General features: G+C 31.1%; 1 protein-coding gene across 2 annotated transcripts; it reads right to left on the bottom strand.

The window, feature by feature from the left end:
• Positions 1–168: 168 nt before the first annotated feature.
• LOC114316928 (putative prolyl 4-hydroxylase 9) lies at positions 169–7,232 on the bottom strand. Of its 2 annotated transcripts, none has more exons than XM_082894995.1 (8): positions 6,766–7,232; positions 6,504–6,626; positions 5,224–5,381; positions 4,967–5,069; positions 3,782–3,877; positions 1,964–2,029; positions 1,738–1,857; positions 169–322 (listed from the first exon to the last, which is right to left on the bottom strand). In XM_082894995.1, exons 1-8 carry the CDS (start codon positions 6,913–6,915, stop codon positions 233–235), a joined length of 906 nt encoding a protein of 301 aa, XP_082751121.1. In that variant the 5' UTR covers positions 6,916–7,232; the 3' UTR covers positions 169–232. The 2 variants fall into 2 exon arrangements, with proteins under 2 accessions (XP_082751121.1, XP_082751126.1); XM_082895000.1 differs by having other exon boundaries at positions 1,964–2,000; positions 3,843–3,877; positions 6,766–7,215.
• Positions 7,233–14,861: the final 7,629 nt, after the last annotated feature.

Here is a 14,861-nt window from a genome sequence, read left to right on the forward strand (position 1 = left end):
GTGCGAAGTAATTTATTTATCTTGTCATCAAAAGGGACAAATAGTAGAGCTGTTTATTCAAAGGCATATATGTTGAAAAGTTGTTCTTGGAGCTCCCAATTGTCATCCCCCCCCCCCCCCCCCCCCCCCCCCCCCCAAAAAAAAAAAAAGAGAGAAGAAAAAGAGAGATGCCAAGTCCCAAATCACCAAAACTTCCTAATAATAAGAATGTAGGAGTTACATGTACAAAAATTTACTCATCCTGATCCTGTTCATCCCTGATCCACTTTGTGGCTACCCACTTCTCCCCCAAATTTACCGGGCAGCTCCCATGAATTGATGCCTGTAGTAGTAACATTCAACCGAAGGCAACCATTAGAAGCCAACTTGAAACAATGATATAAAAACTGAAACTCATTCAATTCTTTAATTAACAATTAAAGTTCTTTTGTTTCGGTAGAAATATTTGAAATGTTCTAAATAAGTGTACTTTTTGACTTTTTATGAAATATGAATTAGGAATTAGGTTTGAATTGATGTGATAGAGAGGTGATGTGACTTAAATAAGATGATGTGACTTAAACAAGATAGTGACTTTTTAACTTTTTGATTTTTTTAGTACATGACAAACAAGGCCTAATTAGCTTGTTTGGTTTTGATTTCCAGAAAACACTTTTTAAAAAATTCTACTTCATTATTTTTCGTATTTTTTTTTCATATTTTAAGAATTTTTTTTTTCAATTTTTAGACATACTTAACATAAATACACTTAAAAAGTATAATATTTGTGAAAAAAATCTTTAAAAAATTCATTAAATACTAAAAATACAAATATATATATATATATAATTCAGTATATTTTTCATATTTTTGTATATTTATTAATTTTTTAAAATATTTTTTCACAAATATTTTACTATTTAAATACATCTACATAAAGTACATTTAAAAAGTAAAAAAATTATTTAAAATTTTAAAAATATTTACTAAAAAAAAAAACGAAAAACTCAATTTAAAAAAAATAAAATTGAAACCCAACACATGGAATGTACTAATGGTTGGTAGTGCAGTGGGGTGTTGGCGGTGGCAGTGGCCATGGTGTTGGTGAAGGTTTCAAATATTATCATCAGAGATGATATTGTGGTGTTACAGGCGTAGAGAATCTAACATACTCTAGGTTCTCCTAAATAGTTGCAAAGATTATTTGAATCTTGAATTTGTGGAAGGAATTCTTGGAGAGAGAAGAAAAGAGAAGAGAAAAGTGAATGAAATAAAAGTAAAATTGCTTTCACAAATTCCTTCTCTTTTCTTTTCCTCCACAAATCTTTTTACAAAACCAAGATTCAAACTCAGCATTTTCCTCCACATAACAAAGCTGGTCATTTACTTGTTTATACTTGTATGAATGTTGAGCGATCAATTTTTCCACACAAATTTAAAACACAGAAGCCACATGACAGGTCACAGCAAATCTCACTAATCACCTACTTTATTGAAGTTTGATCTACGATGGTAGAATTTGATTTGTTCACCTACTTAACAGGTGAGTGATGAATACCCTCGTCTCTAATTTGTAAAAAGGTTGTACTAGTGCACAAGGCTTCCACTTAAAGCAGTTGTAGTTACTTAGCTACTGTCCCTTCATAGCGACTTGAATAAGTATTCAGATATAAAGCATTTTGATATAAAGCAAGACACAACTTTGTTTTATTCAAAAGTGAAATTTGGATGAGAATGACAGCCAGAAGAAACACGCACCGAATCAATTGTACCATTTGGGAACAATGAATAAAATAGAAGTCCATCCCCTCTGCGTGGCTTTACTTTCAAGCCAACACACTTGCGGTAATCATAGTTTGCATCCAGGTTCAATCCATTCTGCAGATCAAAGCATACAGTGACTGCTAATCTTCATACATCAATTAAATTAACACGGTTGATTTAAAGGAAACCTAAAGAATAGAAAAAAGCTTCCTCATCTTACCTCAAATGGGAACATCGTTTCACCACCTTCTTCAACACTAGATAAATACAACAAGAAAGATGCAATCTGCATTAAAGTTTGCCAAGGTTGATGTTACAAATTTGAAGTAATCAATGATTCATGGTTAGTGGTGTCCAGTACTGGAGTTATATTTGTGAATAGCAAAATGGACGACAAAAACTTAATGAAAATAATCTATTCATGGTATTGAATTTTGCTGAAATTTCATATTAGTAATTTTAAAGGAATATTCTCATTAAAAAAAAAAAAGAAGATTCAAAAGCACAGTAAAACTAAGCACTTGGCAATACTTGAAAATCTCTGCCTGGCCATCATGACAAACTGAAAACGATAATGCTAGCAACAATTTTACGCCATCACTGAGGTTACCAAGAAAAACAGAGGCAAGAAACATATCAAATATTTTTATGTGGTGCCATTTGTTTTAAATGACAATTAAAAGGGGGGGAAAATTCATCAAAATCATTGGAACATTTGACATAGATCACCAAATTTAAGCAAGTTCTTGAATTGCCAGAAAGTTTGGTGAACCACCACTATTGTCACTAGAGCATACAGGGGCTTCAGATATGACTCATCAAAATATAGGCTGGCCAATGTTGGTAATCATATTTCATTATTTTGTGAAGTAGCTTACGGAGAGATGTAAACAAGAAACAAATTCACAAAGGTTAGGACAATTTTAATGGAATTTTCTTCTGATTTAATCAAAAGAGAAACATATTACATTGACTTCAATTTTCAGGCCAAAAGAAAATTCCAATGTAAAATTGGTTCAATTCTAAAAACTTCCTTTTTATTTTGCTTACACCACTTCTGCAACCTAGGGCAGAGTCACCCTCCTTTTATTTTTTGCTTTTGCCCAAAGAAACAAAACATATCAAAGAAAAAACAATCAAAATCTCTCAAAGTATCAAGAAATAATAAACAAATATATGTTCCATGTTTAGCAACCAATATAAAAAATTTAAATTGATCGAAAAGAATTATCTCAACTTCATAATTATCATGAAATGACTTCTTTTCATTTAAATTTCTATACAACAAAACAGAAAATGGATGCTCAATTGTCCAGTGTCATCATATGGCTCACTGCTAAATAGGCTTCATATGACCACCATGTCAATTATGTAAGCAGAAAGCTTGTGAGCTTCACTTATCAAACATCAAATGGAATATGGTATTACTGTGTACACAAATATTGTTTTGTTTACCCTTCTGGGTGAAGCACATATATAGTTTAAGATCTGATTATCTGATGCACTACTATTTAGTGCACCATAGACATAAGATGATTGATTTTAAACACTAGTTGGCATGATCAGCCTGGGGATTGTCCTTATGTGCAAGTTCCCAGAAAAACAACGAAGGACAGAAAAAATTAATAATAATAAAAGAAAAACGGTGATATTGTTATTTGATAAATAACAAAAGGAAAATAGTAAGAAATACTGATGATAGATATTTCAATTCCAGGTGGAAGCAAGTACAATGTGATTTTAGCTTATATGCAAGTACATGTTATGTAATCCATCCTTGCCAAGAAATCGATTAATATCATTAATTTAGAATGAACACCATTTATTAATTATTTCATTTCACATCCTATTGTCACTGGGGGCATATGATCATTGGGTCCAACTACCATAATTGATCTAGAGACTTCTAGTGACTATTTCTGAGTTTATATATACATAGCGCAAATAGTCAATATCTGCATCAATGAGATCAAACATTTCGGGGGAAAGAAAATTAAAGATGATTGAATTAATATTTATATCTTTGCTTAGTATGTACCCTTTGACTTTTCTGCGGCCCATATTCAGCAGGATTGAATGCATCATAATGAGAATTATACCTCTGCCCAATCTCATAGCGCAGGATGTTGAATGCCTGAAACATGGTGACATCCTCAAATTACTCTTACAATTTAAGAAGGGTCTGAAAACAAAAGGTAATTAACTCATCGAAAAAGAATATCACGTGCAACAAGTCTTAACACAAAAATAATAATAAATAAATTTTTTTTTTAGAAAATTTGGAAAAAGAACTCAGGTGAATAATTCATGATTAAAGATGATTTTTAAGAGACAAACCTCTCAATTGCTGTAAAGCAGGGGAAATCCAGAATTAAAAATACTTTTTTCAGCATTATTGAATCTTATAAAGTAAAGGCCATATCACAAGTGCCTCCAGTAGGACTAGGAGACCTAACAAAATTGACAAACAACAATTACAAGATTCTTATGCACATAGTAGTGCATTTCATTTTTTTTATTTTTTTTATTTTTTATAGCCAATAACCGATCCTAGGCAAGGCCCTTTGGATTGCCCATACACACTATAAATTTTTTATGTTTATTTTTTCCCTTTCCCACAATAAGATTGAGTTCAGTTTAGCTTGCAAGTATAAATTCTGTGCTTATTTTCATAATTATATATTCTGCAAGGCAAGCACAGGAAAACATTAAAGTATCTTGAGAAAAGTTTTCAAATACATAATATTGCCATATGCAGCACAAAGTTGTACAATATGAGACAAGATTCAAAACTCATTAATGCTATCTATTGAGTTATATTGGTTTAAATGTGAAGTTTGCCATACTATCCTTACTGCTTAAAATAATTATAAGCAATTGAAATCCGAAGTTTCAATTACCAAGTCATGTTAGCATGTTTATATATTTATTTTTCATTTCTTTTTGTTTACTTGACTGCATGTACATATGAGTTGCAAGCGGTGAGTGTCGATAATCTTCAAGCACAATGTTGCTAGTTTGGCTAGGGCCACCAGACAACAGGAAAATTTGTGTATCTCCATGAATTTTTGACAGAAAATATGAAGTAATATAAGAATATCCACATTTTCCATACCATCGAAAGCATAAAAGACTTCACTCTGATATGTACCAAAATAAGAAAATATTATAGTTCAAATCCAGGAGAAACCAGAGCGATGATAATGTTTTACAATAGAATTACCTCCCCATGACTCCTAGGAATCATGGTGGCCCTTGCAATTTTCTCCTCAATGAGTTCCAAGATCCCAGTTTTGTCTTCAGATGCACTAATAAACATGCCAGAACTGATCGAAAAGAAAGTATGTGTCAACAATATGTCTATCTTAACATCATTGCAGACCACAAGCAAAAAAGAGGAAAAAAAGGAACACACTTTCTGCATGTTGTTCCTGCCTATATGTTTGCATGTAGAACTATATGTATATAAATTGTATGTACCTTGTTCTAATCCCCTTGGTGTTCTCTGCTGTTTCTCCCTCGCGTAAAGCCAAGATTGATGGTGCAAGGTGTGCCTTTGCCATTTTAATTATGCTTTGGCATTGTTCTACAGTTGCAAAGTTGGGGAAGTATACTGCACGTGGCTTCCAACTTAAAATCTACATAGGAAAATTAAAGGCACAAAGTGAATAGTAGGAAAAAAAGATGTTTGACCCTCATAAAATGAAGAATGTAAATAGTGGCACCTATCGTAAACCATTGCTGGCAACATCTCCAAGGAGATTTTCACAATCCATAAAGAAATTCAGGTTTAGGTATGGAAATCTGGCAAAAGTGTGCGAACCTACAAAATGGATTTGTGTTTTGGCAAAAGTGTGCGAACCTACAAAATGGATTTGTGTTTTGTGTGTGTGTGTGTGTGTGTGTGTGTGTGTGTGTGTGTGTGTGCGTGTGTGAAATTTACATGTTCTTTCTAAACATCGCAGAATTTAAACACTAAATATTTTCTATTAAAGTAAAGAATTATTGAGTAAGTGAAATCTAAATCTGCAGAGAGAGAAACAAAGAACTCTTTTCTATTCACCAGTGAATGAATTGAACAGCATAGAAAAGATTCAAAAAACAGCAGTGATGACCAGGTATATAAAATTTCCCATGCAATAAGAAAGCGATTAAGGATTCCATGGTTGTGGTTGAATGTTCATAAGAAAAGTAGTTAATTATTGGATTGTGTTTGAATGCTCATAATGTGTTTGCAATAATCTCCACTGAAGAACTACTTGTTCCCATGGTAGCCATCAGGTTGGAGCAAACCTAGGTAATGAACAATATACTTCTCAAATTTTCAATCAAAAAATTGAAAGGATGATTGTTCTTGTTTCTAGTTTCATGAACATCTAAAAAAAAAATTCTAGTCTCAGAAAACAACTTCTAGCATCATTTTTATTTTCTGGAAACACCAAATGCAACAAGAGAAAGAGAAAAAAAGTAACCAAAGCATGAACAATGAACAACCAAAACAAGGAGTTCCAGTATTTTATTTAGAAAGCCAATGAAGAATCTCACTGATAAAGTCACTGAATCCACAGGCAAGTACTAATTCTTAGAAATTTTGCTTTAACAACACTCAAATAAAACATGAAAATCGTCATAATAAATCACTCAACCGAATCACAGATAAACAACACAATTCAATACTTTTAAAAACCTAATTGAACTGCAACAGAGAGTCAAATGCATGAATGTACCATTACCACCACAAAAAGAGCAAAATGGAGCACCTGAAAGGGGATCAAAGTCAGAGAACGCTCTCCGGTCTCGCCATGAGGCAATGGATCAAACTCTGCCCCTTCATCCATCGATTCCAGCCGCCTCGGCGTTGGTGGTACGCCAGACACAACATCCTGTTCACGAATCAATCAAATTTTCACAAAATTAACCAATGCAAAAATCAAACAAAATGCATATCTTGTGCATATGTGAGTGTATACAAATAATCAACTCTGAGAAACGAAAAGGAAAGAAGAGAGAACAGAGAGAAACCTGAGAGAGGAGAAGAGAACCGAATAAGCCGGCGAGGAAGAAGAAGGAGCACAAGAGGAAGACAGCAGGTAACCCTACCTTGGATCCGAAGCTCCTCCACAAACAACTACTACGTCCTCCTAATGATCCTGCTTTACCTTTGCTTTTCATTTGCTCGATTAAATTCAATTCTATAATTTCTCTCTCTCTCTCTCTCTCTCTCTCTCTCTCTCTCAAATTCGATAGTTTTTTCTTCGAGAATCTTTGTTGTTGATGTAGAAAGATAGAGAGAGAGAGGGGCCGGAATCGTCGGCACTAGTGGAGAGTCCTCATCGACGTGAGTGGATTCGTCTTGGCTTTGCACGCGGCGGGAAATGGGATTAGAGAGAATTCGATTGTGCTTTCTGGTTAGTTGGCTCCTAATTGTTTACTCCATTTTTTTGGGCCGGGACGGCGAGGGTAGTTAAGATTATTCTTAAAAATTATACAAGCTCGTAAATTTATAATTTTTTTTTACTAATAAATGTGTCATATATTAATAAAGAAAAATGCTTTGGAGCAATAATTAGTGCTCTCTCTAATTAGGTGGCAGTGGGTCCCGCCATTAATGATGTGATGTTTTGGTCTTGGAGTTGTGTTTTTTTTTTTTTTTTTTTTTTACTTTTTTAATACATTAGTGCTATTAGTGATGATATTTTTAGTGAGATGAATCATTGTTGATTAATAAAATTTTGAATTTTAAAAAAACATTATATAGTGAGTACAAAAAATTTGGGACATTTTGAGAAGATATTTTGGCTATTATATCAATTTGATCTCTATTTTTATAATGGCATGATTTTAATCCATTTAAAATAGAATAAATTATTTCAAATAATACGTTAACGCCGTAATCATTTTTTAAAAGAGTGAATGAATTATTTTACTTATTGATTTTAATTAATTTCTTAAAATAATATTATTAACTGGACTAAATTGACATACTTTTTAAAAAATTAATAGTCAAATTGATACAATTATAAATTTATAACTACAAATTACAATAATTAAATTAATACAATAGATAAATTGAAATGATTATGAGTATGATTTACCTAAAAAAATTGTAAAAATTATTTATTTTGTAGCATCACTCTAATTTATGTAATATTTTCTTTATAAATTTCTGTAAGATAAATATTTTTAAATAAATAAGTAGTCTTCCATTATTGAGACTTTTTTGTTTGTTTGGTTTTTTTGTTTGACTTTTTTAACTTTTTAACTTTGTTTTAGAAATTTTTTTTATCCTTTTGTGATTTTTAACTTTTTTTTTTTGTTCTTTCGTAATTTTTTTAGCTCAACTCAAAAACCAAATGACCCCTTAAAAGTAGGTCTTGTTGATGAGTATTAATTAATGCAATTTAAAAAAAAAATTCTCTTTTATAACACGCATTTTGATTAAGAAAATTATACTATAATTTAAACTTCTTAATAATTTTTTTAAGATTTGATAGCTAGATTTAATTATCATAACATTTATTTATTTCATATATGTTAATAAATATTTTAGGATGCTTATTAAGATTTGATATCTAAATTAGCATTTAACTATCATAACATTTTAGGGTAATAAATTATTAATTACTGGTTGCACGTGGCGACGAGACTGATTTTGACGGTGGTGCCAATCCGTGAACTGACATCATTGGTCCATGACAGATGGAGTCCACTTGCTTTTTTTTACTTTACCTTTTGCAACGGTTGATGCAGATGGAGTCCACTAGGACCAATACCATCCGAGTCTGGTTTTTGTTAATGGGTCATGCTCCGGAGCTCTAATTAGAGCTGCAAAAGTGCAGCTTTAATGAGCTGTCACATATATATAAAAAAAAAAAAATAGTAAACTAAAAGACAAAAAAAAAGAAAGAAAAAGACAAATTAGAGATACATTAGAGGTTCTTTTTTAGTGGTCTAAATCATTTTTGTTTTGTTAATTTAGGTCTTGTTTGTCAAGTATTATTTTTAATTTAAAAGTTAAAAATTTATTTAAAAAATTTAAAAAATTATAATTTATATTAAAAAGTTAAGTCTGCGTTTGGTTGTGTTTTGTAAATGTGATTTGAGAGTATGAGTTGTATTTTGAGTTTGTGTGTATTAGAATTATGATTTGAGTATAGAAAATTTGTTTAGTAAAGAGTTTTGAAAATAGTTTTGGAAAAGAAGTTTGATTTGAGTGGGAAATTGTTGATGTGATATTTGATATGTGATACAAAAATTTACAACTCATAACTAAACATACAACTCAAAATTATTTTAAAGAACATTAAAAATTAAAAAAAATTCAGAAAATATTTTTCCCAATTATATAAATCAATTGCAAAAAAAAAAAAAAAAAATTCTGTACAACGGAGGACATCCAGGTGGATGTCCCCTAGGACGTCCGGACAGTCTTCCCCTGGGCAAAATTTTCACAAAAGCAGCGACTGATACACAGAGCTCTTTGCAAAGCCCGTGAAAATTGATTCCAAAACAACAACCAAACATCTTACTCAAACGCACGTGTAGAAACACGTTTACAAATCACAACCAAGCAGAGCCTAAAAGTTTTGAGTATGTTTGGTTTGGTTTGGTTTGGTTTTAGAAGAATAATTTTTAAAAATTATTTTGGGAGAGAGAGTTTAGAAAATTTTTTGGTTTGTTTGGTTGTGTATTTTAAAAGTAGTTTTAGAGTTTGAGAGTTTGAAATGATTTGATATTTTGTTATAATTGAGTAGATGTGTGTGAGAGAAAAAGTGATTGAGAAAGAAAGAGAAGAGATAAAAAGTGATTGATTGATAAGTAAGAGAGAGAAAGTGATTTTAGAAATTGTTTTGAAAAATTTACAAACCAAACAAATTTTTTTCTCAAAATCACTCTACAAATTCAAACCAAACATACTCATTTTCTTTCTATTTTTTTTTTTTATATATTTTCATAAAAAATTAAAAAGTCATTTCAAATATACTAAATTTTTTTTTATTTTATATTTTAATTAAAAAATTAAAAAATTATTAAAATAATCTGTTCTTAAAATAATTTCTTATTTGAAAAAATGTTTTAGGGCCTCCCCAATTTATATTTCAAATTTTGATATATCGAACAAAATTAAAGGTTGTCAAGGCATTTATAAGTTCCATTTATAAAGTCAATTGGCTTCTAACCGCGTTTGCGGTGCACTGAGTTGAAGGTTTTGAATTTGCACGGATGGATCAGTCACGTCTCTTTTAAATTATAACATTTTTTTATTAATATTTTATTTTTGACCAAAAAAAATATTAATAATAAAATAAAATTGAAGGTTTGGAGCACCTTCACCCGAAATGTTAAATCTAAGAGCTAGGTTAGAGATTTAAAAATTTTACCAAATATTTTTTTATAGGTGTGAGATTCACATAGGATTTATATGATATGTGTAACGCCTTCAAAATAACAACATTAAACCCATCAGATAAGACATGCATTTACATATAAGCTAACCACATTCTTTTATTCATTAAAGTTCCATTACATAAGTATTACATGTTAACATCAAAACAAAATGCCCTACGGGCTTATAGCTTTCCAAGTTAACACTTGGTTACAACAAAAGAGTACTAACTCGTTTACACATTAAGCCCTTGGCTTGAAGTTACATGTAATACATCAAAAGTTAAGCGACAAAAGTATGTCCGCCTTTAGCCTCCCAGCTATGTCCTTGGAGGTGGCATGCTACCTGCACCTGAAAATGATATTCCCATATAGGGTGAGCCACAGCCCAGTAGAAATACACTAAACCAACCATGAACTATGACTAAAAGATTAGCAATTGATAAATGGCTAACACAGATACATTCACATAAATTACACATTTATGTCATACAACTTACGAGTCTGAGTTACCTTTCATTTTCCATTTTTCAACAAATAAGCATGCTAGCTCTATCATCATTTCCATAGATATGTATAAAAACTATATCCCACATTCAGATAAGCATATAAGCTATATCCACATTCTCAACAGATATGTATAACAACAATATCCCACATTCACAGATAAGCATATAAGCTGTATCCACATTTTACCAAGATAAGCATATAAGCTCTATCTTCACTTCTCTAGACAAGCATATGAGCTGTATCTACGGAGTTCATCCCCTATCTTCTCCCAACACTATCCGGTTTAGAGGTACATCCCCTATCTTCCCCTAAACCGCGGAGTACATCCCCTATCTCCTCCTCTACACATAACGTATATAAACACATTGGTTCTATATACAATCACCCAATACATACAGTTAGTGTATTCTATCAACCGTCAAGTTCCATGACACATTTCATTGATTAGTTTCAGTTTGCCTAATTATCATGCATTGTCTACAACAATCACGACTATCCTCCACCGATAGCCCAAAGCAGTTATTTCTAAACAGAAAATAAATGCACAAATGGATATTCAATCAACATTTCATTTCCTCATTTCTCACCATTAATTATCCCAATTAATCAAACAATGTAATTAGGCCTTTTTCATAATTACCATTTCAACCCTTAGGTCCCATTTTCATCAATGATTTAACATCAATTCCATTTCTCTATGCCAAACATGCATCTAGGTTTATTATGAATAAAACCCCAACTTTTGTAAAATTACACAAAAGTCCCAAACTTTCACAAAATTACCAAGCCAAGCCCAACATCTCAAAATACCAAAATTTAAAGACAAAATCCATAGAGAGGAGTAGGATATCCCTACCTCGAAGTTTAAGCCAAAAAGGAGATGAAGACTCGAAGATCAACTTGCTCCAAATCCAAACTTTTTCAGATTAAAACCAAGCTCTCAGTGCCCTCTATCTTTTTAACAAAGACCCTAGGCTAGATTCACACTCTAGGGAGATCAATTCTTAGAGAGAATATAAGTGTAGAGAGAGAGAGTCTCGAATCTAGGTTTAATCAAAAAAAGAAGATGAAAAAGTGATGTTCAAAACGCTACTGTCCGCTGATATAAAACACGCTCGCTCGAGCGAAGACTTGGTCGCTCGAGCGACTAGACACAGAAAACTCTCGCTCGAGCCAAGAAGTTCTCAATCGAGCGAAGAAAAACCCAGACCGCTCGAGCCAAGAAAAGCTCGCTCGAGCCAAGAAAGGCAACTCTCAGGTCCAGAACCAGACGCAACACTCGCTCGAGCGAAGCCACCCTGGCTCGACCCACCAGACACGAACCTCACTCTCGCTCGAGCGACAAACTCCTCGCTCGAGCGAAGGTCCAAAAATCTGGGCAGCAACACTAGGTTCCCAAACACAACCAACCTGTAACAAACCTGCCCAACACATCCTATAACTCAATATACAAAGTAAAGAGGATACAAACATGATAATAAACAACTACCAACATCCACGGACACATGTCCGGATCACTGTACAACAAGGGTAAACCCGGGATCGCTATAATATGAGTCTTACAATCATGTGAGACATTTAGTGAAAAATTTGATAAAAATTTTAAACTCTGTTTAGTAGAGCTCTTTAAACTTAATTCTACCATTACATTTGAGTGTGATGTTTGTTTACGGTTTTCAAAACATAATTCCACACATACTTTTGAAAACTCTGTCCAATGTGGGAAAATTTGGGCTAACCGGTCATCCTCCTGAACATCCGGCCGATTGACCGGAACAGTGCAATTTTTTTTTTTTTTTACCAAATGCCACATGTTATTTTTTATATTTTAAATAAAAAAAATTCAGAAATTTTTAAATTTTTTTATGAGTTTTGAATAGAATTTTGAGTTGTGTGTTTAGTTATGCGTTGCAAGTTTTTATATCAAATATCATATGTCACATTAAAAAATTTTCACACAATTCAAAATTCTTTCACCAAACAAATTTTTCATATCAAATCATAATATCAAAATTCACAAACTCAAAATATAACTCTATTCTCAAATCATATTTAGAAAACTCTACCAAACGCAACATTAGGGTCTCTAGCATTTTCCTAAATCTAATGTAACAATCTAACAACTCTATTTTAACATGAAAAATGAAATCCACCCGATATGCCAAATGCTAAGTTGACATTTGATATGAACTTAACATGTCAAATTTGACATCTTTCATATTGATGTCAAATGTTGAGTTCATCAAATAAAATAATTTCTTTTTTAAAAATAATAAAATAATTGATTTGACATATTAGATAAATAGTTTCTTTGTCAAATTGACATATACCAATTTGACACCTAAGCTTTCAAAAAATTTGACACCAAATTTTGAAGAGTTGGGTAGAGATGCTTAGATGACAAATTAACCTATGTTAATTTGACATCTCTTGAAAGTCTCCAACTTATATGTAAAATTTTATTATTGAAAGATGAATTAAAATATTATTTTATTTCTAAAAAAAATACTATAATTAAATATTTGACATAAGCTAAGGAACAAAAATTTGAGATCAAATTTAATTGTTAACGTGCCATGTAAGATTTGACATATCAGTTGGAGATGTTCTTAGACCCACAAAAAACTCTCACAATTTGACTCACATTGAGAGGTGGACAAATGTCGAGCCGACTGACACTACATAATAAAAGACTATGTTTGCCCAAATCCGGTCCAAAAAAATTATAAATCTCAAGCCCACTCATTGGGCTATATGTTAAAAAAAAATTAAAACATTTCATACGTAAATTCAATTACACATTATGTTTCTTAAATAAATATATTGACATCATTATAAATTGAAAGATTTATTATATAAATTCAATTACACATCATCAAAAATGTGAGTTTCAATAAAATCAACAAAGATAAAATCTAGATCCCAAAATATATATATTTTTTAATGTATTATAAATAATTAATTAATTTAATAAATCTCAAACCCAACCAATTGATACTTCGGACTGAAAATATTAGTCCAGTTTGGCCTTATGGACTAAAACAACCTTCCCAAGCCCTAGAAAAGTAGAGTTGAGCCAGGCACGCTACACGAGCCAATGGGTCGATGTCTACTCCTACACAAAGGTAGTATGATAGGTTTCAACTTTTAATTAGTTATGCACCCAAGAATATAAGGCCTACCTTCCTTATCACATCATTGTAGGTGAATTTATAGATCTAAATTGTGAGTTTCTGAGAGCATGTTTGTTTGGACAGACTGGATAAGAGGGGATTGTAAACCATCGGACTGTTAGTCTTGGGATATATTGTCCCTGAACTATTTAGTTAGACTGGATTTGTATCCTATGTCTGGATTAAACTATTTTTAGTAAATTCAATATTTGAATGGACGGACTGGATAAAGATAAATGTTCAAAAGATTATTTTACCCTTGTAATTTTTAATTTTTATTTAATATATAATTTTAAATTTGTAATCTATAATTTATAATTTAACAACACTAAAAAAATTTAATTTATACGGCTATAATTTTTAATTTATTATTTTCAATTAAATTAAATTTATAATTTATATTTTTATTTAATATATAATTTTAAATTAGCAACACTAAAAAAATAGTTTTATTTAATATATAAATTTAATTTTTTAACAACAATAAAAAAATTTAATTTATAAGGCCACAATTTATAAATTATTATTTTTAATTAAATTTAATTTATAATTTATAATTTTTATTTTTATTTTTATTTAATATATAATTTTAAATTAACAACACAAAAAAAATAATTTATAAATGTTCAAAAGATTATTTTATCATTTTTCAATTGTTTATTAAGTAATAGCATAAGGATAAAATAGACATTTCACATATTAGTCCCATAGAATACCAATCCCATGGAAATAATCCCATGGAAATAATCCCATTGTCCCCCTAGGATACAATAATTCCTCATATAAGGACTAATAGTCCAGAGAGACTTTTAATCCGGAGCAAAATAATTGAACCAAACAACGGACTATTAGTCCAAATCACATGGCCCAATCCTTCAAAAACAAACACCACCTTACTCTATATTTTTTTATAAAAAAAAATTATTTCAATTTTATCGTTTAAATTATTGTCATTTTTTATATTTAAATTCATAAATTATCAATTCCATCTATTTAATTCATAAAATTATCAATTTTTGCTAATATGATTTAGTTGGAGATGATTGTCGC

The sequence above is a fragment of the Camellia sinensis genome, chromosome 1 (assembly GCF_055761805.1).
Source record: "Camellia sinensis isolate YWXY chromosome 1, ASM5576180v1, whole genome shotgun sequence".
Classification (NCBI taxonomy): Eukaryota; Viridiplantae; Streptophyta; class Magnoliopsida; order Ericales; family Theaceae; genus Camellia; species Camellia sinensis.